At 40.9% G+C, this 26,543-nt stretch overlaps 1 protein-coding gene across 4 annotated transcripts in view; it reads right to left on the bottom strand.

Annotated features, from left to right (window-relative positions):
- Positions 1–7,781: 7,781 nt before the first annotated feature.
- SLC25A21 (solute carrier family 25 member 21) overlaps positions 7,782–26,543 on the bottom strand; it is a 303,655-nt gene continuing 284,893 nt past the window's right edge. For all 4 annotated transcript variants that reach the window (XM_075844434.1, XM_075844433.1, XM_075844432.1 and 1 more), the window contains exons 9-11: positions 15,810–15,991; positions 11,573–11,625; positions 7,782–9,201 (exon numbers count right to left, since the gene is read on the bottom strand). In XM_075844434.1, the coding sequence (XP_075700549.1) occupies positions 9,140–9,201; positions 11,573–11,625; positions 15,810–15,991 (297 nt within the window). In that variant the 3' untranslated portion in view covers positions 7,782–9,139. The remainder of the gene's footprint in view (positions 9,202–11,572; positions 11,626–15,809; positions 15,992–26,543) is intronic.

The raw sequence follows: 26,543 nt of genomic DNA on the forward strand, positions 1-26,543 counted from the left end.
ATTTTAAGTGCCCTGTCTCCTACATAATGTGATCGGCGCTGTAATGTAGATAACACTGTTTTTTTTTTATTTTGAAAAAAGATAATTTTTGAGGAAGTTATGACCTATTTTAGATTTATGCTATTCACTTTCTTAATGCCCAACTGGGCGTTTTTTCACTTTTGACCAAGTGGGCGTTGTAAAGAGGAGTGTATGACGCTGACCAATCACCAGATCACGCTATGAATGACAGCAGTAGTGTGGTCTCGCTGTGCAGCGATCAAGTCCCACAAAACTTTACCGAAGTTGCGGGAGTGTGAATAGACATCGCGTCCTGGCTGGAGGTGATGTCTATTCACTGTCAAGACACTTCGGTAAAGTTAATGTGGGTGTATGTGACAACACGCTGTGCTGAGTATGAATGTAGAGAAGTGTATGACGCTGATTGGTCAGCGTCATACACTTCTCTTACAACACCCAGTTGGTCAAAAGTTAAACGTCCAGTTGTCTATTAAGAAACTAATTAGCATAAATTTAAAATTACTCATAACTTGTTAAAAAATTAACGTTTTTCAAAAGAAAAAACAGTGTTGTTATCTACATTACAGCGCCGATCAGATTTTGTAGGAGAAAGGGCACTTATAATCTGGTGAGAGAGCCTCTTTAAGGGAAACTTCATCTTAGATGATGATTTCCCAGTAAACCACAATATAGTTAATTGTACTACCTAAATAAACCCACACTTTAGAGCAGTGGTCTCCCACCTGTGGACCTCTAGCTGTTGTGGAACTACAACTCTTATCATGCCCTTACAGTCTGCAGTTGTAGTTTTGAAACAGTTGTATAGCCACAGGTTGGAGACAATTGCTCTAGTCTAGAAGAATGTACATAGACATTGAATTTCTGCTACAGATTATTCTAAGGCAATGTTTGCATAGGCTTTTTCGTTTACGTTCGTCATATGTGCTGTGAGTGCTCCTGATGCATATGCTGAACGCATCCCATAAGCTCCCATTAACCCGAAGAATGCCAAAAGTGTTTTTTTGGCTTAAATGTGCCATCATACTTTTTTTTTTCAGCTGTATTTAAAAGAATAGTCCACTATGCTTTTCAATAAAGAGGCGTCCCCCAAATAAATGTAAACTGCGTGATATACAATTCACTAACATGAGAGCCTAAGTGCAACATAAGCAACTTCGGCAAAAACCAAGACATTTTCCCAAAGTATGCACCCAACTAAAATGAGAAAATGAGTTTGAACAGAGTCTCCCCACCAGATTTCCGCTCCTTTTTTACACCTTTTTATTCAAACTTGGTTATGGCAATAGAAATGGTCATTATTTTATCTCTTTACTATATTGGTGTTCTCATTGCAGGTTGGTTGTCATGGAACATAAAGATCATGTCTGAGAACATGATGGTATTTGTCAGAGGATTACAGCTCAGACAGACTATAGTATATAGTCTGTGTAGCCGATGCAGCGAGCGCCGATCAACTAGATATTGTTGATCGGCGCTCGCTTGCTCCTGTCACACGGAGCTACGGATGGGGACGAGCGGTCGTTACGGAGATCGCTCGTCCCCATACATTATTATCACGTTGGCAGCGCGTCTCCCTGTTTACACACCAAGATGTGCTGCCGACAACAATAATATTTAACTTTTTTTAAACGATACAACCAGCAGATGATGGAGCGTTAGCTCGTTCGTCTGCTGATCGCTGCCATTTTTACACAGGGCAATTATCGGCAATGAGCGTTATATGAACACTCGTCTGCACGATAATCGCCCAGTGTAAAACCCCTTTACTGTGGTTGTATACCCCGCATCAGTGAATATATAAGGGCTTAGCAGAGCTGGATAGGGTTCAGAGATGAATAACCAATGTAATTAAAGAAACGTGTGGATTGGAGCGCAAGATATATATAAAAAAGTGGTGTTATTTAGTTTAGAAAAAAATACAGCTTAGTGGACAACATAATTACTATGTATACATATTATAAAGGGTTCTCCAAACTCAAGTAATTGCACCAGCTTTGGTATTATATTGGCACTCTTATGTGTTCACTGTATGAAGCTATTATGAATGTATTATATGGGAACTGTATGTGGGTATTATGTAGCCAATAGTGCAACAGTATTACACTCTCTTTAAAAAAAAACCTCAAAAACAACATTTCCCCGGGGGACACGACAGATCTTTTTTCTCTAAGGCCTCATGCACACGACCGTGTTCCGTCCATGATACATGGAACGCATGTCGGACGCATTTCCCAGGCCGAACACAATTCAGGGAGCCGGGCTCCTAACATCATAGTTATGTATGACGTTCGGTGTCATAGATACCTATGATGCTAGGATCCCGGCTCCCTGAACGGTGTTCAGCCTGGGAAATGCGTCCAACATGCGGTCCGTGTATCTCGGACCGAACATGGTCGCGTGCATGAGGCCTAAGACAGTCGGAGACCACCTTACGAAGGTTTGTTTTGGCTTCTTCTGGATCAACACTGCATGATAGTGGGTTGATGTAAATGGACTTTTGTCTTTTCCCCAACTCTACTGTGGCTATACATTTTAACCTACGCAACCGATATTTCGTTTGTACCGATAGCACGTGCTTATACGCAAGGAAAGCAATGGTTTTCAACTTATTTGTTGCTATGATCTGAATGTTTGTTTTTTTAAATGAGAGAATAAGTTCCAATCTTAAAAAAAATCTTCTTACAAATGTTATAAAAGCAACAATCCCGATAGCACAAAATTGTTGTATATTTAGGTCTGTGGTCAGCTTTATAACCCAAGGCAACCAGTCAGGGATCAAGTCCTTAGACAAGAAAGCTTTAATTTTTTTGCAGTTATTGCCAATGAAAGGAACAAGTATTTTTGGTATTGTCATTATAAGGATTAAGGGCATTAAGGACGAGCACATATGTTTTCATATAGTATTATGTGATCATCTTATTAATGTCTACAAATGTTAGCATGCGCTTTACCCCAGGAAGAAAAATCTGATCTATTGTCTCCTGAAATCTCTTAACATCTGCACATTCTACTTGCTGTGGGATGTTAAGACGACGTGTGCGGTGGAGGGTGCAAGATTTTACTCACATTTACCACATGTGGATAGTACAAATATACTCGACATCTACCACATGTAGAGTAATGCGCAGTAGCTGAATATTCCCATGTATTTATAGCTGACGTCTCCTCTAGTCCGCAGTGGAAATATATAACACTGCCCTAAAAAGTGCAACGCATCAGTCTCCGAAAACTTCACTGCATATCACTAGCAACAGTGACAAGTTTTACTATCCACAAAATAACTTAATCAGGCAAAGGTGATGCCCCTTAACAGCTCTCAAAAAAAAGGAACCCAACCCCCACAATGGCCTTTGGAGCCAGAATGCATTGCAAAAGCTTAAAGGGGTATTCCCAAGTTAAGCATTTATGGCATATCCACAGGGTATGTCATAAATGCCCAATAGGCGTGGGTTTCATTTCTGGGACCTATCAGGAGGGTCCTCAGTGGGAGGAAAATGTCACAAGAATGACATCACTGAAATATCACGCGCTATTCCCAGAGTGCATTGCCCCGTGTCTCAGCTCTGCGAGAGGGCAGGGGAAGACTTATTCAGTACACTGTGCTGATGTATATAGAACTGGAAGATAAAAACTACTGCTGCACATATCATGCCATGTGCCAAAATATTGCAGACACATTAGCAGCCTACAGTCAGTAGTTCTCCAAATTCTATAATCATTAGCTTATATTATCTATAGTCGATAGCTAAAGGGTGTGATTTTATTAATAACACTGTTCTAGAGACTTCACTGGAACATTGATATTTATAGCGCCATCATTGTCCATGGGCTATGTCTGGTATTGCTTGTGAATGGTGATGAGCTGCAATACCACTCACAGCCCATACATAGGAGTGGCACCATTTCTGGAAAAAAGCAGACCCTTTTTCTAATCCTAAACAACCCTTTTTTTTCAACCTTATGAAATAAAAGCCCCAGAGGGGGCAACTCTATCGACTAGCACCTAGAAATCTCAAAATTTTTACTATTTTAGGGGCTTCCTGTCCCTCCAAATCTAGACATACCCTAAATGCTATGTTCACACGGCAGCGTCCGTTACGGCCGAAATAACGGGGCTGTTTCCAGGAGAAAACAGCCCCGTCATTTCAGCCGTAACGGCATGTGCAGGCGCTTTAACGCTGCATCCATTACGGACGTAACTGGAGCTGGTTTTCCATGGAGTTCATGGAAAACGGCTCCATTTACGTCTGAAGAAGTGACATGACACTTCTTTGGCGCGGGCGTCTATTTACGCGCCGTCTTTTGACAGCGACGCGTAAATATACGCCTCGTGTGAACAGACAAACGTCAGCCCATTACTTTCAATGGGCAGATGTTTGCCAACGCTATCGAGGCGCATTTTCGGACGTAATTCGAGGCGTAAAACGGCCGAATTACATCCATAAATAGGCCGTGTGAACATACCCTTAGACTTATGAAGGACTGAAATACAGAAAAAGACAAACTTCTAAGCAGACTATTATAGAAACTAGACCATAACTCATAAAAAGCCATAATACCATTTTATATTCATTGTACCCTCCTGCAACTTTAAGGCAAATGTCAAAGTTGCTAATACTTGAATATAAGGGTATGTTCACATGGCCGTAAACGCCCCAAAAAACGGCTGAAAATACAGAAGCCGAATGCCTCCAAACATCTGCCCATTGATATCAATGGGAAAACGGCGTTTCGTTCCGATGGGGCTTTTTTTTACGTGGCTGTTTCAAATAACGGCACATAAAAAAATGCCCCATAGAAACAAGTGCATGTCACTTCTTGAGCCTTTTTTCATTGGGTCAATAGAAAAACAGCTGCAAAAATGGCCGCAAAAAACATTTGTGGTTTAAAAAACGGTGGAAAATCAGAGGCTGTTTTCCCTCGAAGCTAAAGTCAAGTTTGTAAAGAAAATGTGATGTCCGTGATATTTGATTCATAGAATCCACGGTAAAATATGGTGTGAACGTGATTTACATGGGCTGGTTGGGAGTTTGCCCCGTACGTACAGTAAGTAGCGTCTCCAGCTTTGGTTTTATCCGTACAGTCATCCAGCTGTGTCTGTCATCTTCATAAGAATTAGGATAAAACGAAAATAATGAAGTTGGACAGTTAATGGCAGATGATATACACTGTAAACAACAGAAAGGTCATTTGGGGATAAAATACAAACATTCGACTTACTCACTGAATGACATTAGATTAGTGAATCTATTACTGAAGATGGATATGGGAGTGCTTGTTGACAAAAGACTCCGCAATAGTGCTCAATGTCTATCTGCTGCAACAAAGGACAAAAAGTTACTATCTATTCTAAAATTGTGGAAGTATATTTGGCTATGATTCCATAAGGCATTGAAGAATGCGTTCATTTAGATGTGAGCATATGTGTACAGCTTATTCATCAATGACAGAGAAGAACACATGCAAACAAGTAACATGATATAGATGTAACAGATATAGGCTAAATGTCTGATATGGCAATGATTTCCAAATATTTTACCATGGGGTAGCCTCTGCGAAATATGTGATCTCCCAGGGAACCTCTAGTCCTACCTCACACTATGTTCTGGCTGGTGTTTATTTTACCTCTTTGCCTGTTCCCATGCCAGGATGACATCCGTGTGCTGTCCGTGTTCCGCGCATCAGTCACAAAGAAATGCAGAGAAATAAAAACCCAAATTAAAAAAGTGCTTCCATGGACGTGAACAATGCATGCCACACGCAAAGCGCACTGATGCCATGCGCAATGCGCACTGATGCCACGCACAATGCGCACTGGTGGCACATGGACATGAAATGTTGAAAAAAAAACGCTGGGCTTTTTACACACGCAAATTGGACATGTTTGTCCGACTTTAGCCTAAAAGTGAGCTTTTCCAGGAAACGCCAGACCATATATTACAGAATCCTAGTTGGGACAAACTGTGTTGTGGATTACAAGGTCCTTAGCTTGTGCACCAGTTTCTAAATAGGGTTTTTTCCAGGCTTAGAAAAACATGGCTGCTTTCTTCCAAAAACCGTGCCACACCTATGTGTTATGGTATTGCAGCTCAGTGCTATTCACTTCTATGGAGTGCAGTACCAGACACAACCTCTGGACAGGTGTGGCACCGATTCTGGACAAAAGCAGCCACGTTTTTTGTAAATCCCCTGTTAAGGTACAAGGAAATCAAACAATGCAGCCAAAAATTAAAGTAATAACCTCTGCAGCAGAACTAATGGAGGATATGTCTGCTAAGCGCCATGTATCCGATGAATCATTTAGCTCTGCACAAGTAGAATGCATTTTTAGGATTTTGCAATTACGTTTCTCTCGTACTTTTAACTGCTATTATTTAAAACAAGTTCGACGAAAAGAAAATTTCTCTTTAGGCCGGGATCACACATCGTGTATTTGTTGTGGAATCTGAACAGAAATGTCAAAAGTACAGTACAATGTAAAATCGGGTCTCATAACAAACCCCGAACATTTACAGCGTAAAAAATCCACAGCGGATTACAGGTATGTCGCAATATTTCCTACCTGTTGCAGAAATGCACATTCCACCACGGATTTAATGCTTTGAAAGGAGTAAAAAAACAATAGATATGTGTAAATCTGGCCTTATCGTACATACAGCTAGTGGGAACTCCTGGGCTACGGGCCCAAAGCCTGAGGCTGTATTACTGAGAGCTTCTTATAACATCTATTCTTGTTCGGATTCCTGTCAGATGCAGTGTGGTCATGAAAACCTTGTATGGATTAAAATCACCGTATATAATTGCCACAATACAAGCCAGGTAGGATGTTGTATTTTGTGGTATTAATCTACACAAAGCCTTCATGACAATACTGTAACTGACAGAAATCAGAACACAAAATGCGGTCATCAGAATAAGGGTATGTTCACACGGCAGCGTCCGTAACGGCTGAAATTACGGGGATGTTTTCAGGAAAAAACATCCCCGTAATTTCAGCCGTAACGACATGTGCAGGCGCTTGAACGCCGCGTCACTTACGGACGTAATTGGCGCTGCTAATCATTGGAGTCAATGAATAACAGCTCCAATTACGCCCCAAGAAGTGACAGGTCACTTCTTTGACGCGGGCGTCTATTTACGCGCCGTCATTTGGCAGCGGCGCGTAAATATACGCCTCGTGTGAACAGACAAACGTCAGCCCATTGCTTTCAATGGGCAGATGTTTGTCAACGCTATCGAGGCACTTTTTTCGGACGTAATTCGGGGCAAAAACGCCCGAATTACGTCCGTAATTAGTGCGTGTGAACATACCCTAACTCAGTAGTGCAGCCTCAGGCTTTGGACCTGTAATTCCAAGCAATCATATCTCAGAATCAGCTTTTTTTGATAAATTGTTGTTACTATATTTATTTGTTACCAATTATTTATATAGTTTCAACATATTCATCAGCGTGTCACAGAATGTGCTCGCTCACATCGGTTGGGTCCCCGGGATCCCGTTTTCCTATTGCAAAAACACAAACGTCAGCGCAGACTCATAGAAACCTGAATACCCAAGAGTAAACCATTGGTGCAAGGCAGCAGTGCCAAGATCTGAGGCAGTGTATAGTATATAGTATATATAGTGGTGTAAGGTAAAGCGGTTAGGACGGGTATGTCAACCAATTCCTTAGTATAGTAAATGACTATGAGGAAGATGAGGGTGTCTGACACACAAACATGCTGGTAAATGGATCTGACACACAAGCCCACACAAGAAATATAAAAACAATCTCACCAACCTTTTATTGACCTCCTGAGGAGCGTGAACAATGTACACCCATTACAAGAAAAGAAGAGGACTCAAAACACAGGTCATCATAGTGATGGAATATCTCAGACTAGAAGAGCAATGATCACAGATATGAAATTGCACGTTCAGAATCGTAACAGATTTGTTTCCATATCAGTCGATGTATTTGAGATTTATAACACCGTCCTGAGACATCCACAAGTTATTCCTTAATGAAACGAATTTGTATGTTTTTAAAGGGGAACTCTAGTAATTAAAACATGGTACATTGAGCGCTCTTACTGTAATATACTATACCGTGTAAAAATTCTGCAGACGGGAGCAGCTGTATATTACGTTAGTCGGGGTGGAGAGGGGGCAGGCGTAGAGTCTACAAATGTGTCGGTGCGAGCAGATGTAATAACTAGGCTTACATGAAAATCAACATAAAGGAGGTTTGTCCTCATATCCGCAGCCTTGCATGGACGTGGTTATAGACTTCATGCCCCGCTCCCTCCTTACACCCACACCTGTGTATACAGAACGTTCATTATAAAGTGCGCGCACTTTGTATACAAGCGAGCAATTTCAATGACACAAGTATATTAGAATTTTTCAGTATGTCGATCCTTACACTTTACCTTTGATTTAACGTTTTAGAGTGAATGGGGATGAGCTGTAGTGCCAGGCACGGACATACGTACAGATGAGCCGCTGTGTACAATGAAGAGACTCCGGTGCTCCAGAGAGTGCCACAGACCCCTCATTCTGCTGATCAGTAAAGGTCCTCCGGGTCAGAGCACCACCCATCACGCATTGATGTTTTTTTTCTTGGAAAACTGATCGAAAAGGTTTTTATAAAACAAACATCAATGTTGACTACACATAGAAGAGACGATTATGATGTTCCCATTATAATCCAACCTTTGGGACCTCAACAATCAGCACAGTGAAGGGGCCTGAGGGGAGGAGCTGCAGTACCAGGCACTACCACTCGTACGGACGAGTCGCTGTGCCTACATAAACAATGAAGTGGACTCGGAGTTCGCAGGCGTTTTGCAGCCCCTTCATTGATCTGGTCAGAAGGGGTCATGAATGTCGGACCCCACTGATCAGTAATAGATTGCCTATATTAAGGTTAGGCCGTTAATGTTACAGTCCTTCGGAACCCCTTTCATATTTCAAATAATTGTACTGGTGAACTACATTGAGAATTTCAACCTCACAGCAGTTCAGTACACAGGATGTCTAGTTCCATGATGTTGGTCTTCTGCAGTTTCCATATTGTGAGGATACTGTGCAAGGAGAGGTTCTTTATAGGATGGCAGATTGCTGTTCTTGTCCAGGTCACCAATGCTTCTGTAGCCAGGCATAGGAATATTCATACACTAACAGCATCACTGCTCCTCCTGCAAATACAACACAACAACATGAACTTCACCTAACTTATTTATTTGCATGCAGTTGCTCATTGCTTACATTTGGAAGGGAATGTGGATGAGGAAGAAAATACAAGTAGCGCATACCAGACAAGAGGCCATGGGGGCAGGTTAACATCTATCAACACATTATGCACACATACAAAAAAAAAGAACACATTTGCTGTGTACATCTTCAGGGCTGCCCTCAAAAAGCCGAATACCAACGATTCATACATGTATGCTGTACACACGCATTGTGACCGGATATGTTCCTATGGTTGCGACCATTAATCCACTGTTACAATGACATAGGATGTGTTATGATTCCAGAGAAATATATCAACTGGGCCTCGCTTTACAAGAAATAAAGATTTGCTGTAAGACATATCTCACTAACTGTTTAGTTGCTAAGAAGGTAATCCTAAACAGAGTCTCTGTGTGTCTCTCTGCCGCTCTCTCACTCTGCTCTTCCTCCTCCACTCTCCTTAGACTTCTATGGGCAGCATGTAACCTGATCCTTCAGTGAGCTGATAGTCTGTCTCTGCACACGAATTTTAGCAGTGAATTGGGGATGAATGATCAGTGCAGGGAAGGGGGGGGGAGGAAAGACGCCTGATAAGCGCAGAAAGATACATTTTTCTCTAATAGGATATATTACAAAGTTTCTTATAGTTACTCATATTATTGAGTTATGCAAAATTTGCTGAAAGGTTAGTGTCCACAAGGGTCGGAGATACTGCAGATTTTACCTGCGGATTTGCACTGTTAAAATCCACAGTGTATTACAGTAGTAGACACGTGGATGAGATTTACGAATCTCATCCACATGCATACGTTTTCTGCTTGGAAATTAAAAAATCTGCACCACAGGTCAATCTGCAGCATGTCAATTCTGTTTTCGAAATAAGAACAGATTTGCTTTGCAGATTTTTCCCATTGACTCCAATGGGGAAGTAAAAATCTGCAATCAAATTCGCAGTTAATGCAGTGTTGCGGATTTTGCTGCACATTACCCGTGGAATCCGCAGCTAATTCCAAAAGAATGGATTATAACTGAATGGGTTTTTTTGTTTGTCAGAAAATGCACACGAAAATTGACTGCGATACCGAATTGGAACTGCGGATTTTCCGGCAGAAAAATAAATATTTTCTTACTTCTTCTAACTTCTATAAAATAGTATTTGCTGTTCTACGTAAAAAAAAAAAACGACCGGTTAGAACCGATTCTAAATCCTAACGCGCACTATAATATTTTTTTGTCTAAGAGCGCTGATCTCTAGGACTGCTGTGGCAGGGAGGGGGCTTTTTGTTTACTTACATGCAGCTCATCCATATGGTAGTCCGCTATGCACTGGCTAGGTTAAACATCTAAAGTGGGTGCAAGGACCCTCTATGGCGGCACATGGAGTCCCTACAGTTCTATATTCTGGACAAATAGGCACTTTGCTGTATAGTGCTTTCTCGAGGCACCTCCATAATATGACATGAAGGAAAATGCCTGAACAAAACAGAGTCTCATGGAGGTACAGTATGAGCCTTTAGCAGTCTATTGGTGCCATATTACGAATACGTTCAACACAGATCCGTAATATAACCGTGTACATGAGCCCTTATGCTCAAATCCAATTCTCATCCCATCAACAAGAGACTATTTACCTCCAGGCAGTGGTTGTTAATAACTTTTATCTCCTCCTGCATAAGAACCCTGGAAATTATACATTTGATTTTAGAAAATTTAGAATTTACGGCATCACTGTGGTTTTATATACTAATTCATTATGTAACATTCTTGCAAACACAGAGGGGAAAAAAAGAAATCCATTCTCAAATAACCTGAGGTGTGCAATTATTGGACAATGGAGAGTAAAATCCAAAAGCTTCTTGACAGTTACCAAACTGAACAAGTTTGCGCAATAGAACATTTGTGCCAAAAATCAACCTGAAATTCTTGACTCTGACATGGCACAAAGAGGGAAAAATGTCAAGTTAAAAAGTAGGTGTACACAGGTGGAGAAAACTGCCGGCTCCTGTGCGAACGCCTACTGCTAAAAATGCTCCTTTCAGGTTAGAGATGTGAATGAAGATTCTCTTTTAAGTTTTCAGCCTTCGTAAAACGTGTTCCTCGCTCTGGGTCTAGACCTGAACAGATGGAATAGTAAATTGCTAATGCTAAATGAAGCTATTAATCAGCTTGATACATAAACCGGTCGCTAATTGAGTATAATGTCCTGCAGCTTTTTTGTACAAATTTGTAATTATAGTACAGCAAATAATGATAACACCTAATAAAGATCCGATTACCGACTCTAGAATGACTTCATATACAACTGCTAACAAGGATAATTAGAACAGGAATTACCGGGCCCGAGCCGCATGATCTTCGGAAGAAGACCTTTGTAGAGAGCCAGGAACCTAAAAGACATGGAAAACAGGTGTTACACATTATAATAGTACACCCACTATATAATATAACCAAGACTGTAATCACTACAAAGAGGAAATAATAGATACGTAATAGTAATACATTTGTGACTAAAACTCTGCCTAATATAAAAACTGAACCACTATGGTAAGACTATTGTATGTAGTTATAGTTGTATGTCTGATTTAGAAAACCCATTTTAAAACTTTTTATTAGGTAATTCTGAGTTAACAGAGGGAAGTACTGAGTTCAGGATCCTTATCTCAGCCAGAGTAGAGAGCAGTTATAAAGAGCATCTACCGTTCTGGAAGACCCGGCATGTCCGTGCATTACAAAGATATCTTACCGATTTCAATGGAACCTGTGTAATGCTTCAGTTCACCTGTGGTGGCACTGCAGGTGAATTGAACACTTGTTGCTGGCTTCTGCCACAAATTACAGATGGTCAGTGGGAATTCTAACAGCGGGACACCCTGTCATCAGCTAATTACTGGAGGACCGTTCTAACAAAAAGGGATTGTCTAAAAACCCCTTAAAACAACCATTTCCTCACAGTGGCTATAAATTTGTGGGTTGGGAGCCAAAAAACGTGTAATGGTTTGCAGGGGCTTCTTAAAGGATAGTTAGAATGTCATATAGTTATGCCTTTCAGTAATTATATATATATATATATTAATAAAATTAAAAAAAGTATTGTATCTAGTTTTTGGTTTATGCTCTAATTTCTCAGCACTTACAGAGCAGTGAAGCCCCTGCTCGTCACGGTTGGTAAATATTAAAGAGACCCAACATTAAATAAACAGAGGAGGTACTTGGTTATATACCCCCGTTGTGAGTCTGCTCCCATTCGGTAACATCCCAAGGCAACTCCATGATGTTCTTTTGACATCACATGTAATTAAGTTGTACTGTAGGCATCTTTGGGACAGTAAAGGTGAGTGGTTGCAGAATCAGGATGGAGAATATATAAAGTATAAAGTATATACCTACTTTTTAAATTAATGTTGGTCTCTGTAAAAGAAGAAAAAAAAAATGTAATGTTTCGACAAGTCTTCTAGAAATGAAAATGGCCCGGCGATCAGATGATCAGCAAAGGTCTGGCTTGTGAAACTGCCAATGTGGTAGTACATGGACCCATTTAAATGAATGACCCACCTTGTGAAACATGGATGGGCAAGGCCAACCTGATTGGGAGCTGAAGATATTTAATGACTATGTACACCTTTGGTAGGATTTTTTTTATTATTATTAAATCAATGTGTTATGTGTTTTTAAGCAACTTTCAAATGGACTTTTATAAATAAAAATTGAATTTTCCGATATAGCTTCTCTGTACCCTGTATATATAGATGCTGTATCATTCTCAGCCGAACCTGTCTCTGACACACAGGATCCAACTAATGTCGCTCACATCTATGTTAACTTAGAAAAGATCGATATTGGCTGGTTCCTGTGTGTCAGAGACACGCAGGACCTGCTTTCAGCTGAGCAGTTAGTTGAGCTGAACTGACGGATTCGGCTGAGAGAGAACGAAACAGCTTCTATGTAAAGAGGGTACATAGGAGCTGTATTCTAAAAAAATTATTTATTTAATAAAAAAACTATTTGAAAGTTGCTTAAAAACACATTGATTTAATAAAATTGATAAAAAGTCCTTTCAAATCTATACATAGCTTTTAACGCCTTAGTACTCTGGCTCATAGAGTGGGGTCCTGAGAACAGGACCACCCTCTATAATGTCTTTATGCCATAATAGAACATATAAAAAGGGGTTGTCTTAGTGGGACAACCCCTTTAACTTATAAATATAATTTACATAAAAAGTTGAATACCTTTGCACACACTGAATCAATGCACGCTGCAAGATAGGTAAAGCTAAGCGTTACAGCATCTCGTTTAGCTGCAAGGCTCCTTGGCTCTTCCAGCATTTCCTATTTGTTCAGTATCTGTACATGCTTGCTCTGGGGACTTGCCTTCTGAAATGTGTTTCCTTAAAAGGGTTCTCCGCTTTGTATAATCTCTACTTGTTAAAGGGGTACCTTGTTGATAAAGATTACAAAGTTTCCCCCTGCTGGGCTCCCTCTAACGATCAGCCGTATCTGTATGAAAACATGTCCGTTAGGCCCCATGCACACGACCTTATTTTGCATCCGTAATTCCGGCCCGTAATTACGATCCCATACAGTTCTATTGGCTGTGGACATTTTTTATTTACGGAGACGTGTCCGTGCTCAAAAAAATATAGAGCATGTCCTTTTTTTGGCGGTAATTACGGCACGGACATGCCCATAGAAGTCTATGGGAGCTTCCGTAAATACGGACAGCTACGGATGTGAATCCGTAAATCGTCCGTATTTACGTAAGCATTGCTATGCAACATGTTGGTGACATCAGTTGCAGCTTCCCTTTTTTTACGGATCCATATATACGGGTCAAATACGGATGCAATACGGACCGTATTTACGGACACCCTTCCGAATATATACGGATAGAATACGGATGACTACGGATCCATATTCACGGACAGTATTTCGGGATAGATGAAAATACGGTCGTGTGCATGGGGTCTAAGTATGCAATTTCCCTGCAGTGCCACCACAGGGGAAATAATGCATTACACAGTTTCCATTTACGTCAATGGATTGTCTGTGTAATGCAGGACAGGACAGGTCCTCCAGAGTGAGAGATGCTCTTTGTAGCCGCTCTCCAATCTGGATTTAAAACAGAGGAAACCCCACTATTAATTTAGAATTCTCTACTAGGGTATATGAAAATGGGTTTCTAAACTGGACAACCCCTTTAACACAAGTAAAAACTCTCCGAGCATGCAGTGCAGCACACAGCAATGCATTTTATGAGCTCAACTAAGCTTTTAGTAGCGTTAGTGTCTAAGCTGTTAAATGGTTGTCCACTACTGAACAACTGATGACCTATCCAACGGATAGGTCATCAGTATATCATCGGTGTGGGTCCGACACCTAGACTCCGCACCGTTAAGCTGCTCTGCCTATCTCTGGGCACCGGATGTTATGGCCTATTATGCTATGTACGGAGCTGGAAGCGGTTGGCTCCGTACATAGCATAGCAGCCGTGCTGCCGAACTGCAGCTCTGCTCCTATTCATTTGAATAGGAGCAGAGCTGCAGTACGGCAGGTCGCCGCTATTCAGTGGTTGGACCCAAATGCTTCCGGCATGTAGGTCCGATGTTCAGAGGCAGCTGGAGCGGCTTAACTGTGCGGGTCGGGTTTCAGACCCCCACAGATCATGTACTGATGACCTATCCGCTGGATAGGTCATCAGTTGTCCAGTAGTGGACAACCCCTTTAACTGGTTACAATAATGGTAAGCAGAGTTGTGAATGCAGCTCTGGATCATGTTACAAGCTGCAACTGGAATGGGGGCTATAAAAGGTAAACTTATTCTTTAAATATTACACTGGGATATATGAGCAATTTATAGATATAATGTTGCTATTGGAATAACTTTACAAGTAGGGGCAATTTGATAATAAGACTGCGAGAATTCAGGGAATTTGACATTTCCCCCGCACAGTCCTTATTTGCCATCAGCATAATACAGGGCTGTTTATAGCAGCCCATATTCTATTCTAGGACCACTCATAGTCTTATCACTAAGTAAAAAGAAAAACAACAACAAAAATAGTATTGTCAAAGCACTGTGGGTATTTAAATGACCTTGTAGTCCAGCAATGCTATTGTTGGACAGGGCGGGCTGACCGGAGCCTATGGCTAAACAAAATAAATGCAAGTGAAAAGTGCTTCTTAAATGCAATTTGTTAATCCAAACGAAGTGTCATGACTCTAGTACTTGGTACGGGACCTGTGATCTTTAATGCAATGGGGCCCAGACCATTCTCAGTCCGCCACTGTTATTGGATCTCTTTCCGTATTTAAACTCACAAACGTATTAATCGTAAACAGAATTTAGTACTACTACACAAGGCCATTGGCCAATCTGCCTCAATCGCCCTCTCCCTTAAAGAAAATAGCAGCATAGCTGGCCCTGGGGCAACTTCCAGTGGCCAACATTTTTTGAACACTAAACATGCCAGATTATTGGAATTTTATTGTAAGTAGAAAAGGAAAATTAAATTGCATGTTAATAAGTAAATGAAAGTAACTGGAACATATGTAATGTGAAATAATCCTCATACCCTTCTTCTTTGTAAACGGTAACCATCGTCTTCCAACAGCTGCGATATTTAATGACTCCCGGTTCAGGCTGTGGCCCTTGAATCCGACTCTTGGCTACATCGAATGGGATGTTAATGATGGATGCTAGAGTCCCAGAGGCCAAACCAATTGTAAATTTCCTTAAGAACTCCAGCCTTGCATCCTAGATAAGCAACGACACATATCAAATCCTATGAGAAAGTGCAAGGTAAAGGCAGAAATTTGCATCGAGCATTCCAAATTCTGGCACAGGCTTTCTCCTCCAAAAACCTCATCCCATAATTACAGTGGTAGAGAGATTTAAAAGCTCAGGAAGATAACCGTGAAACCACAGCGGGGTGGAGTCCTGCCAGTCCCTAAGTAGTGGTCTAATTTACATGGCACTGGCTCCAAAAAGGAAAAATGCCTAGTAAAATCCTACGAACAGGTGGGTAAACTATAGAGAGATAAAATAGATTTGCCAAGGGCAAGCGTGACACCTTACAATAAAAAAAATTCTTCATCTGGGAACTGTATTTTTGCCTGCACCTGTATCATACAATGAAGTACAACTTTTATAAGAAAAACAGCTTAAAGCTTAGCACGCCTTTGCCCGAACATTAATCCTGACCTCCTTATTGAGAAGAAAAAACACATCTCCTCATTGCCCCAACGAGCGCCTTCCACTGGGAGCAATACGGCTGTTAAGACGTTTTTCGTCTGGTTTAGGTGTTCTGCTAATGCTGTGTTTTCCTGCCTGTGTCGGTGGGGGAGATGTTATTTGCTCTGAGTTTCATACGTGGGTTTAAGAGGATTCTGGGTAATGTGCCTTTAATCAGCAACCTGGCACCCAGCACAATGGGCTCCTTGCAGAGAGATGCGGGAGGATTTCCGCGGGTTGCAAAGATTCTTCCCTGACAATCCCATTGGCTCTGTTTTCGCACATGGTCCAAATTGCCTGTGGGCACATTTCCTCACACAGGATTCATAAATACAGTCCATAACGAGACTCTGGTTTCGGCATATGGGGATGATTTGTGTAATTGGCCTTTACAATGTACTTAGTATTACTGTATCAAAACACAAGAAACCTGAGTACTCTATTAGCTAATTGGCCAGAATATTTTACAAATGACAGCAAGCCCCTGCACCAGGAAGCTCACTAAAGCGTATGTATGTGTCCGCAAGACCCCCAAATGTTAAATTAAATAAAGGCGGAAAAAAAAAAAGTCACGCACACACTCGCTCATATAAGGCTGTCGCTGGCCTGCAGCTTTTTCCACATTTCTCCTCAGATGTCGCAGATCTGTCAGCAGGAAATGTTCTCTCACTACTAAACTAACAAGCTCGCTGTGGTAATGCACTGCGGGGCCGTGCCCTTGAATTAAATAGCTTTTACCTACTGAAGGCATTAGGATATGGTTTAAAGGAGCAGTCACACTCCTAGGAACATGAAAGCAGCCAGCCATGTTACCAGAGCTTAATATTTTAAACAATCAGATAATTATTTAAAGGTGGACAATCAATCATTTTTTAACATTTTAATTAAAAAGGTTTAACATGAAAAATAAAAAATATTGGCCCTTTGTTCCTGGGAGATAGAGTAACACTTCAAAAATGTGCAAAAAGTTGAAAATAATCAGCAAAAAAATGAAGAAAAAGTAATAGTAGTAAAGTGTTTCCTGCTATACAATATCATAGTCTATGGCAGAAAATGTTTAATACAATAATATTATTATTTTACATGTATTATGTTGTATTTTATATTACTTTGATGTTCTATTATATTCATTTGTATTGATTTAGGTTTATTACATTGATTTATATTATGTTGATTTATGCTATATATGTTGAAATAAAAGAAGAAATAAGACAATTAAGCTTCATGTAAAGATGAACTTTTGCAATTTGTTTATAATGACTAAAGGTTTCAATTTATAAGAAAGACACTATTGACATGTTGCCCCATTGACTACAATTCTACATACAATTTGATGTGTTTGCCCCATTGACTCTACAATTCTACATACAATTATCATTTAGAACATTAAAGCACATTTCTTTTAATTAATGGACGTAATTGGTCCTGAATTTTCTTTTGATATTCTAGAAATTACATAGAAGTCACTTTTTAGGGTAGAGGAATATGCTTCTATAACGTTGTTCTTAAATTTAGAGTAATTGGTTTTGTCTGCTCAGTAGTGTTTGTGAAATATCCCATTATACTGCAATTCAGTGCTGGAGACAAGTGCTGGATTCTCATATTCTATGGATTTTTAGATGCTGTTTTAGCAAAATGTCATTGGATAGCTATAACATCTAGCTCTGCACTGCCACTGGACTCTGATGAACACTTTTTTTGTTTGCGTGGTAGCTCCATCCAAAATACAAAAATCTTGTATCGTTTTCATTTTTAATAATTCTTGGTTCACCTGAACATAGGATTTGATGAAGATCTGTTGAGTCTCCTTATTTATAACCATAACTAAAGTCATTCTTCGGGGAATGAACCTCGGTTGGGCAGGCGATTTGACCGCCTAACCCTCAACCCAATTATGTCTTTGCTACGGAGGTTCATAGCATTGTTTGAGCCGGAAGGGGTTCTGATTTCTTTTAGTGGACCTCACCCTAACCTTGTTACATATCTACTGAGGTTCAGTTATTTTAAGGATTGGGTTATAAGTAAAGGTATATGCTGGTAAAAGTAAAGGTTGGTGCCAGCCTTTGTGGGCAGAGCTGCCAAAACTACTATTTGGTGTCCTAACCAGGGTTGTCACGATACCAGAATTTGGACTTCGATAACGATACTTCGTGTAGTATTGCGATTTCTATACCAAAAGAATACTTTGCCAATAGTAATAATAATTTAAAAAAAAAGTTCTTCCATTTTCTGATGTGAGGCGCATCGTGGGATGAATTTTGAATTTGCCTCACATTAATAGTAATTAACCCCATCATGTTTCTCAGTCATAATGGGTTAATGTCTAAGGTACATGATGGGGTTAATTACTATTAATGTGAGGCACATGGAGGTTAAATTCATCACACCTCGTGCCTCACAATAAGTGAAAGAAAGCAGCTTTTATTTTATTTTTTTATAGCGTACACATCATAAATGACGCAAAAAATTGTTGTGCAGGTTATTACGGCCGCGCTAATACCGGATATGTGTATATTTTATGTATTGAGACTTATTTAATGTTTATTGTAAAAAAGGTGTAGGTGTAGTTTTTTTTAAATTTAATATTACTTTACGTTTTTACTTTATTTTTAAACTTTAATGTACTTGCATATATCTATATACGGATAGTACACAGACAGTTGTTAGGACATACCTACGTATGCCCTAACAACAGGAAATATGGTAAGACAGCCCTGGGGCCTTCAATGGACCCTGGGCTGTCTGCCTATATATGGTATGTCGCTCAATCACGTCACTGGAATTCCTTGTGATGCGATCCAAGGGGTATCCCCCTTCTCATCTTCCGCTTGAATGATCGCAGCATTCAGGGGAATAACGGCGGAGATGAGTAATAAGTGCGCGCGGTCAGCATGAGGTGATGCTGCCGGCGCTGCACTAACGAGCGGCGGTTCAGGCACTGAAGACAGAACATGGGGGTGATTTGCAGTGCGCTCGCCACGTTCTGTCTTCAGTGCCACCGCTCATTAGTGCAGTGCTGGCCGTAAACCCTCATGCTGACCGTGCGCACACTTGTCAGGACTCAGGAGCGGGGCGATGACTGTATTACACAGCCGCAGCCCCGATCTCATACATTCATGTGTTACAATGCTAAGATGTGCGGCTGCACAGCTTAGTATCGAAATACATTAAATAACGGTATCAAACCGTTTGAGGGTGCACGGCATCGAAACAGTATCGAAGTTTTGATGCATCGTGCATCCCTAGTACTAAATATATTTAGTTGCTAAGTTAGCAAGTTTGCATACTTGCACTGCAGTTGTTGCTGGCCTTAGTGTCATCTTTCCATTTGTAGGGGTTCCCTGGAACATTCCCAAAAGTTATACCCATTAGCTTATCATATAGGGTATATCATTATAAAATGTTACATTATTAGTGTATTAGACTTAAAGGGGTATTTCCAAAATTATAAATGATCTCCTAGCCTAAGGATAGGTGATGATTTTCTGCTCGCTGGGGAGTTCCCACCGCTGGGACCACCACTGATTGTGGGAACGCCAGTTCCAAACCCCCAGATCCTCCTCAATACTCGACCGCAGTGAATAGGACATTGAATGGAGCCACGGTCAATCTTGCGCGTTGTCGCTTCATTCAAAGTCTATGGGACTTACAGAAGCAGCCGAGTACAGCGCTTGGCTGTTTCCGTCATTCTCATAGCTCGTGAAGGGAGCGGAGGGCGCGTGCTCGACCACCGCTCCATTCAAGCTACTCACTGTAGGGGGTTGCAGTGAGGATTTGGGGAGTAATTTAGGGCTCCTTAGCCCTAATGCAAAATCTGTATCAGGCTCCCCACCTACTATGTGTCATTTATAATACAGGTCTGTTCTCATGCAGTAGAGGGGATTTGGCCCCTCTTAGGGACCACTGCCCGGGTGCAAGGGCTACCTTTGCATACACTATAGCTATGCCCTTGCTTAAAGAGTTTTCCCATCTCAGACATTTATGGCATATCCATCCACCTCTGGGACCCCCACCACCCACGGCTCTTTCAGTAATTCCTACAGACTTGAACGGAGAGTACGATTCACATGCATGGTCATCTTTCCACTCACTCTGGAGCTGGATGACATCTGCCTTGCTTGGCGGAATAGAGTTCAGGAATATAGATTCTCTCTTGATAGGTGGAGGATTCACCTCTGGGACATAGGATATGCCATAAATGTCTTAAAACCCTCCTTATGGACTAAATATGGCTTCTCTTTATCCTGGGCAGTTTTCTCTCAGCATGTAGCTGCAGCAAGAATGGGAAGTCTGCCTGGAGGAACAAACTATGAAATAAGAACTTTGAGAATTGTAATTGTCACAGCCAAGTTTCCAACAAATTTGTACTTTGGGAAATACAGGACAAAGCCTATAAAAATAAAAACATACATAAAATGCTTTATAGTAGTTCCATGTACAAGTAATTTACAAAGCAAAAGTTGGTAAACAGAATTTATCGTTTTTGTGATTTTTTTTTGTGTGCAAACTCATTAACCAGGAAATACTCTGTTTATAAAGATACCCTAAAGATTCCGAAAAAGAAACACGCACATTAAAAGGACTTCAAACTCACAGGATGTGTTTTGGTGGTTATAAAACAGAAACGTACATTCTCTTATTTCGTCCATTGACAAACAAAAACCCGCACTGAGGCATATGGCCATATTGTTTATTTACTCTGTGGTATTGTTGAGGATATGAATTCAGCCAGAGGAAAAACTTCTCCCAAAAACAGGATAGTGACAAAAGCGCAAACTGCTGGCATTTAGCAGCACTGGTATATTATATATATATATATATATATATATATATATATATATATATAAAAAACAGATTCAGTCTGAGCGCCAGAAAACAATTTGCCAACAAGCCTAGGCTACTGCAGGACTGTTACAGCACTGACATCAGGGTCGAACTGGGGCTAAAATGCAGCCCTAGCACGCAAATCCCACCAGTCCACACACAATATCACCCGCCAAATGTCGGTAAACTAAACTTAAGCCATGAATAAAGAAAGACGACTCAGTGAGCTCCTACCCTTACAGGTTTAGGAATAACGTAACAAACACTGATATGTTCATTTTTTTTAAACTCAATCATTCAGACCACCGACCAGACTCCAAAAATAATTCAGACCACAGATTAGACCCATAAATAAAACAGACACCAAAAAATTCAGACGATCCAGCATTTCAAATCTAGGGCTGCAAAAACATACACCGTGTTCCAAATTATTATGCACATTGGATTTAAGTGTCATAAACATTTAACTATTAGTTTTTCAATGAAACTCATGGATGGTATTGTGTCTTAGGGCTCTTTGGATCATTGTAATCAATCTCAGACACCTGTGATAATTAGTTTGCCAGGTGTGCCCAATCAAAGGAAAACTACTTAAGAAGGACGTTCCACATTATTAAGCAGGCCACAGGTTTCAAGCAATATGGGAAAGAAAAAGGATCTCTCTGCTACCGAAAAGCGTGAAATAGTGCAATACCTTGGACAAGGCATGAAAACATTGGATATTTCAAGAAAACTTAGGCATGATCATCCTACTGTGAAAAGATTTGTGCCTGATTCAGAGCACAGACGGGTTCGTTCAGATAAAGGCATAATGAGGAAGGTTTCTGCCAGACAAATTAATAGGATTAGGAGAGCAGCTGCTAAAATGCCATTGCAAAGCAGCAAACAGGTATTTCAAGCCGCTGGTGCCTCTGGAGTCCCGCGAACCTCAAGATGTAGGATCTTCCAGAGGTTTGCAAGTGTGCATAAAGCCATTATTCGGCCACCCCTAAACAATGCTCACAAGCAGAAACGGTTGCAGTGGGCTCAGAAATACATGAAGACTAATTTTCAAACCGTGTTGTTTACTGATGAGTGCCGTGCAACCCTGGATGGTCCAGATGGATGGAGTAGTGGATGGTTGGTGAATGGCCACCATGTCCCAACAAGGCTGCGATGTCAGCAAGGAGGTGGCGGAGTCATGTTTTGGGCTGGAATCATGGGGAGAGAGCTGGTAGGCCCCTTTAGGGTCCCTGACGGTGTGAAAATGACCTCTGCAAAGTACGTAGAGTTTATGACTGACCACTTTCTTCCGTGGTACAAAAAGAAGAACCGTGCCTTCCGTAGCAAAATTATCTTCATGCATGACAATGCACCATCTCATGCTGCAAAGAATACATCTGTGTCATTGGCTGCTATGGGCATAAAAAGGAGAGAAACTCATGGTGTGGCCCCCATGTTCCCCTGACCTCAACCCTATTGAGAACCTTTGGAGCATCCTCAAGAAAAATATCTATGAGGGTGGGAGACAGTTCACATCAAAACAGAAGCTCTGGGAGGTTATTCGGACATCCTGCAAAGATATTCAAGCAGAAACTGTCCAAATACTCACAAATTCAATGGATGCAAGAATTGTGAAGGTGATATCAGAGAAGGGGTCCTATGTTAACATGTAACTTGGCCTGTTAAGTTTTTTTTTGATTGAAAGAGCTTTTGAGTTATGTAAATATGACCTCCTGATGCTGCAAATTCAACAAATTACCATTTTAGTTCTCTTTACAACCTTTAAAATGTTTTGATCTCTGTTGTGCATAATAATGTGAAACCGTACATTTTGAGTTTTTTACTTCTAAAAAAATATCTGTTATCATTAGGAGATTTGTTCAATAAAATTCACATTATACTCCAACGTTTGATGGCTTGAAGATTATACTGACTGTCATTTGCATCGACTATTTAGGAAAATCAGCAAAAAATAACATTTGCATAATAATTTGGAATGCGGTGTATAGGCCCTCTATGTGCGCCATGGCAAATTTTGCTTTTTTTGGTCATGTCCCTTACCACTCCCTTAAATATGTAACATAACATATTATTAACATAAGGAAAATAAAAGTGGAATATAGAAACACCTAATCAGACGGTCGAGGACAGGTGTACACTCGCTATTTCAGTCAGTGACAAGTTAAGGTATCACTATACAAGCGCCAATATAACCAATAATACCAAAAAAACAGCGACCATATGGTGGTCAGTTCTACACTGGCGGTCTGCAGAGCATTATCATATTGTAGACCATACAAGAGAATACAGCACTGATCAGACGCTTTACAGGCAGAATCCATAACAATTATAAAGAACCTGTTAGTTATCATGTCTGTTTTTGTAAATTCTTGAAATAACAGGCACAAATCATAAAGTAATGGAATATTCTAGCTATATGCTATCACTTTATAAAATGGGAATAACCTTTTAATGCAAAGACCCAGACCCAAACCCGAGACCAGACTTTTAAATTATATCCAACCTTAGTCTCCAGACTAGACGTCTAACTAAATTCATTGATTCATAAATGAATTGCAGACACCAGACCCCTCAATGCAAACTCCAGAGCAGAAGCTTCCCCCTTCATATACTTACCCTCTTCCCGGGCTTTTTTTCAGCTCTGGGTGCCGCCGCCACACAGAAAGTTCTAATGCTGGCAGCTGAAGAGGAGTCAGGGAGCGATAAGTGTAAGTATCATTAGCCATTGTCTACTGGATAAATCCAATAATGACCGATCCCAGTTATTTAGGGACGGGTGTGATTGCCCCATTGTAACTGGTTAAGCGGCCCACTGACTGGAACGCCGAAATTTCGGCCCGGTAGGGCAGATTACCAGTCTGACCCTGACTAACAGTATATTACCTTAATAAATATAACAGTAAAGCCTAAGGTCTCATGAGTTACAGAGGGACACAGACTGCAAATAGGGGTCACAACACTGGTCCATGTGACTCAATATTCTCTGCTAGAAACAATGCTTCCAGTTAAGAACAGTCTGTGTGGCAGATTGGACCAAGTGATTATTATTTTTCTCAGACACACAGAGGTACAGCATGAGCCCATAAAATATTATGGACTGAGTATTCAGAACCCATACAGAATACACTCCTGTGCATCAGCCCAAAGGACGACTCTGGGCAAAACTTGTGCACTCTGTTGTTCCCAGTGAAGAGTGGGTGATATACGACAAAGGATAAAAAGAACATAAAATAGATAATCCCAGTGTCATGAACCGCCCCTCCTGACATGCACCGGGCATAACACAGTGGGGTACATTTACCAATGCACTAGTTTTCACCATTGTGGCCCTGGAGGGGAAATGTACTATTACACAACATAACTGTTAGTGGCTCTCCGACCTGGCTAATAGGGGAGGGTCCCAAGCGGGTTACATCCCTTAATGATGTGCATATGCCCTACTAAGGCCTGTGTAGAGCATTGTGTTCATGAGATAGAATGCACCAAAAAGTGCACAAAACTTTTTTTTAACCTTTCCCCTACTTTCCTTTTTTCCCCTATTATTTTTTTTCGTTGTCCCCTCTTCCTTCCGTCTTTATCTGACTGACGGAGCATTGCGATGCTATATTTGACTGTATGCAACACCTTTTCTTTGTTTTTCGGTGCCTCTTGCACTTTTACTTTATTAAGAAGTTTATAGAGAATTAACAAAATAGTGACGTTTTAACAAACACCAAACTGCCCTGCAGCTACAGTATTGTTTAAGTTGCGATTTTCCTTTTAAGAGATCCCTGCAATCAGCTTCTGGCAGGGGGACTTGCAAGGTGAAACTGGGTTGCCCAAACCATTCCAGCTGCAGACAGTGCCTACTGATGAAATTACTGGGCAAGAATGATTTGGCAGTACAACAGCCCCACCACCCCGGAAACAAATTTGCTCCCCTCTTTTGCCTTGGCATATTCCTGTCCCTGTTGACCTATTCTATATCAGAAGCATTGAATAAAAACCTTTCCTATAACTAAAGGAGAATAATAAAGCATCAGCCTCTAATAGCAAAAATATGTCATATAAGACCCAACTATAAAAAGTACTTCCCCAGCTACCACCTGCGATTGCTTCTCCAACGTTATAACATTAAAGTGTAGCTAAACGTTGGACAAACTTCTGACATGTCATAGTGACATGTCAGAAGTTTGGATTGGTGGGGGTCCGAGCACTGAGACCCCCACCAATCGCTAGAACGAAGCAGCTGAAGCCCTTGTGTGAGCGCTCAGCTGCTTCGTGTCTGTTCTGCTTTTTCTGGAAATAAATGTATCGATGTACAGACTCAATAGAAAGTCTATGATCCCGTACTCCGATACATCGGCTTTATGGAAAAAGCAGAACAGACACAAAGCGGCTGAGCGCTCACACGAGCGCTTCAGCTGCTTTGTTCTAGCGATTGGTGGGGGTCTCAGTGCTCGGATCATCACCAATCCAAACTTCTGACATGTCACTACGACATGTCAGGAGTTTGTCAAACGTTTAGCTACACTTTAAAGCGGTTGTCTGACAAGACAAGCCCTGTTCATAATCAGCCATTTTCCGCGGGGGCTGAATAACTGGACCCGCGTTGAACAGCCAATTGCTGCAGGTTTGGTTTTATCACACCCCAAAAAAACAACTGATTTTGCCAATGGCGGAAGTTGCTGATGGCTATACATTTCCTCTGCAGCAGCTCTCCGCTGTGGCTCATAGATGGGTGCCTGAGCGGGGGACCCCTCTGTGATACTCATGTGCCCTAAAAGGACATATGGGCAGGGGTTGTCTTTGTGAGACGACCCCCTTTAATAACATTATATTCACAAATATATTAGTTAATTACGTACCCAGCAATTGCCTTTTAGAAAGATGGAGCTTCATTCAGAATATACCGCGTAATAGTCTGGCTATCGTAAATGATACATCTATAGTTTCTGACAGTCAAGAGGTTACATTTCCCTAATTAAGCTGGAAGATATACAATACGCTGACAGACCTTGCCAGCTGCAGTAAATAAGCAGTAGGAGTCCCTTTTAACAACTCAAAGCTTCTTTTCTTGGAAAAGAATTCCAAAACCACAGTCCAAATAAATGTAAAACGGAGAAGAGAAGAGAAAAGAAAGAAGTCTTTAAGAATCTCCTTGAAAATGATGGATTATTATAACCTGAGAATGCCCGATCCCATCTGATAAACAGGGTTAGGTCGGAATAACATTGTGGTAGGGTAGACCACCTGTTCATACCAGGTG

This window comes from Rhinoderma darwinii, chromosome 12 (genome assembly GCF_050947455.1).
Source record: "Rhinoderma darwinii isolate aRhiDar2 chromosome 12, aRhiDar2.hap1, whole genome shotgun sequence".
NCBI classification, from domain to species: Eukaryota; Metazoa; Chordata; class Amphibia; order Anura; family Rhinodermatidae; genus Rhinoderma; species Rhinoderma darwinii.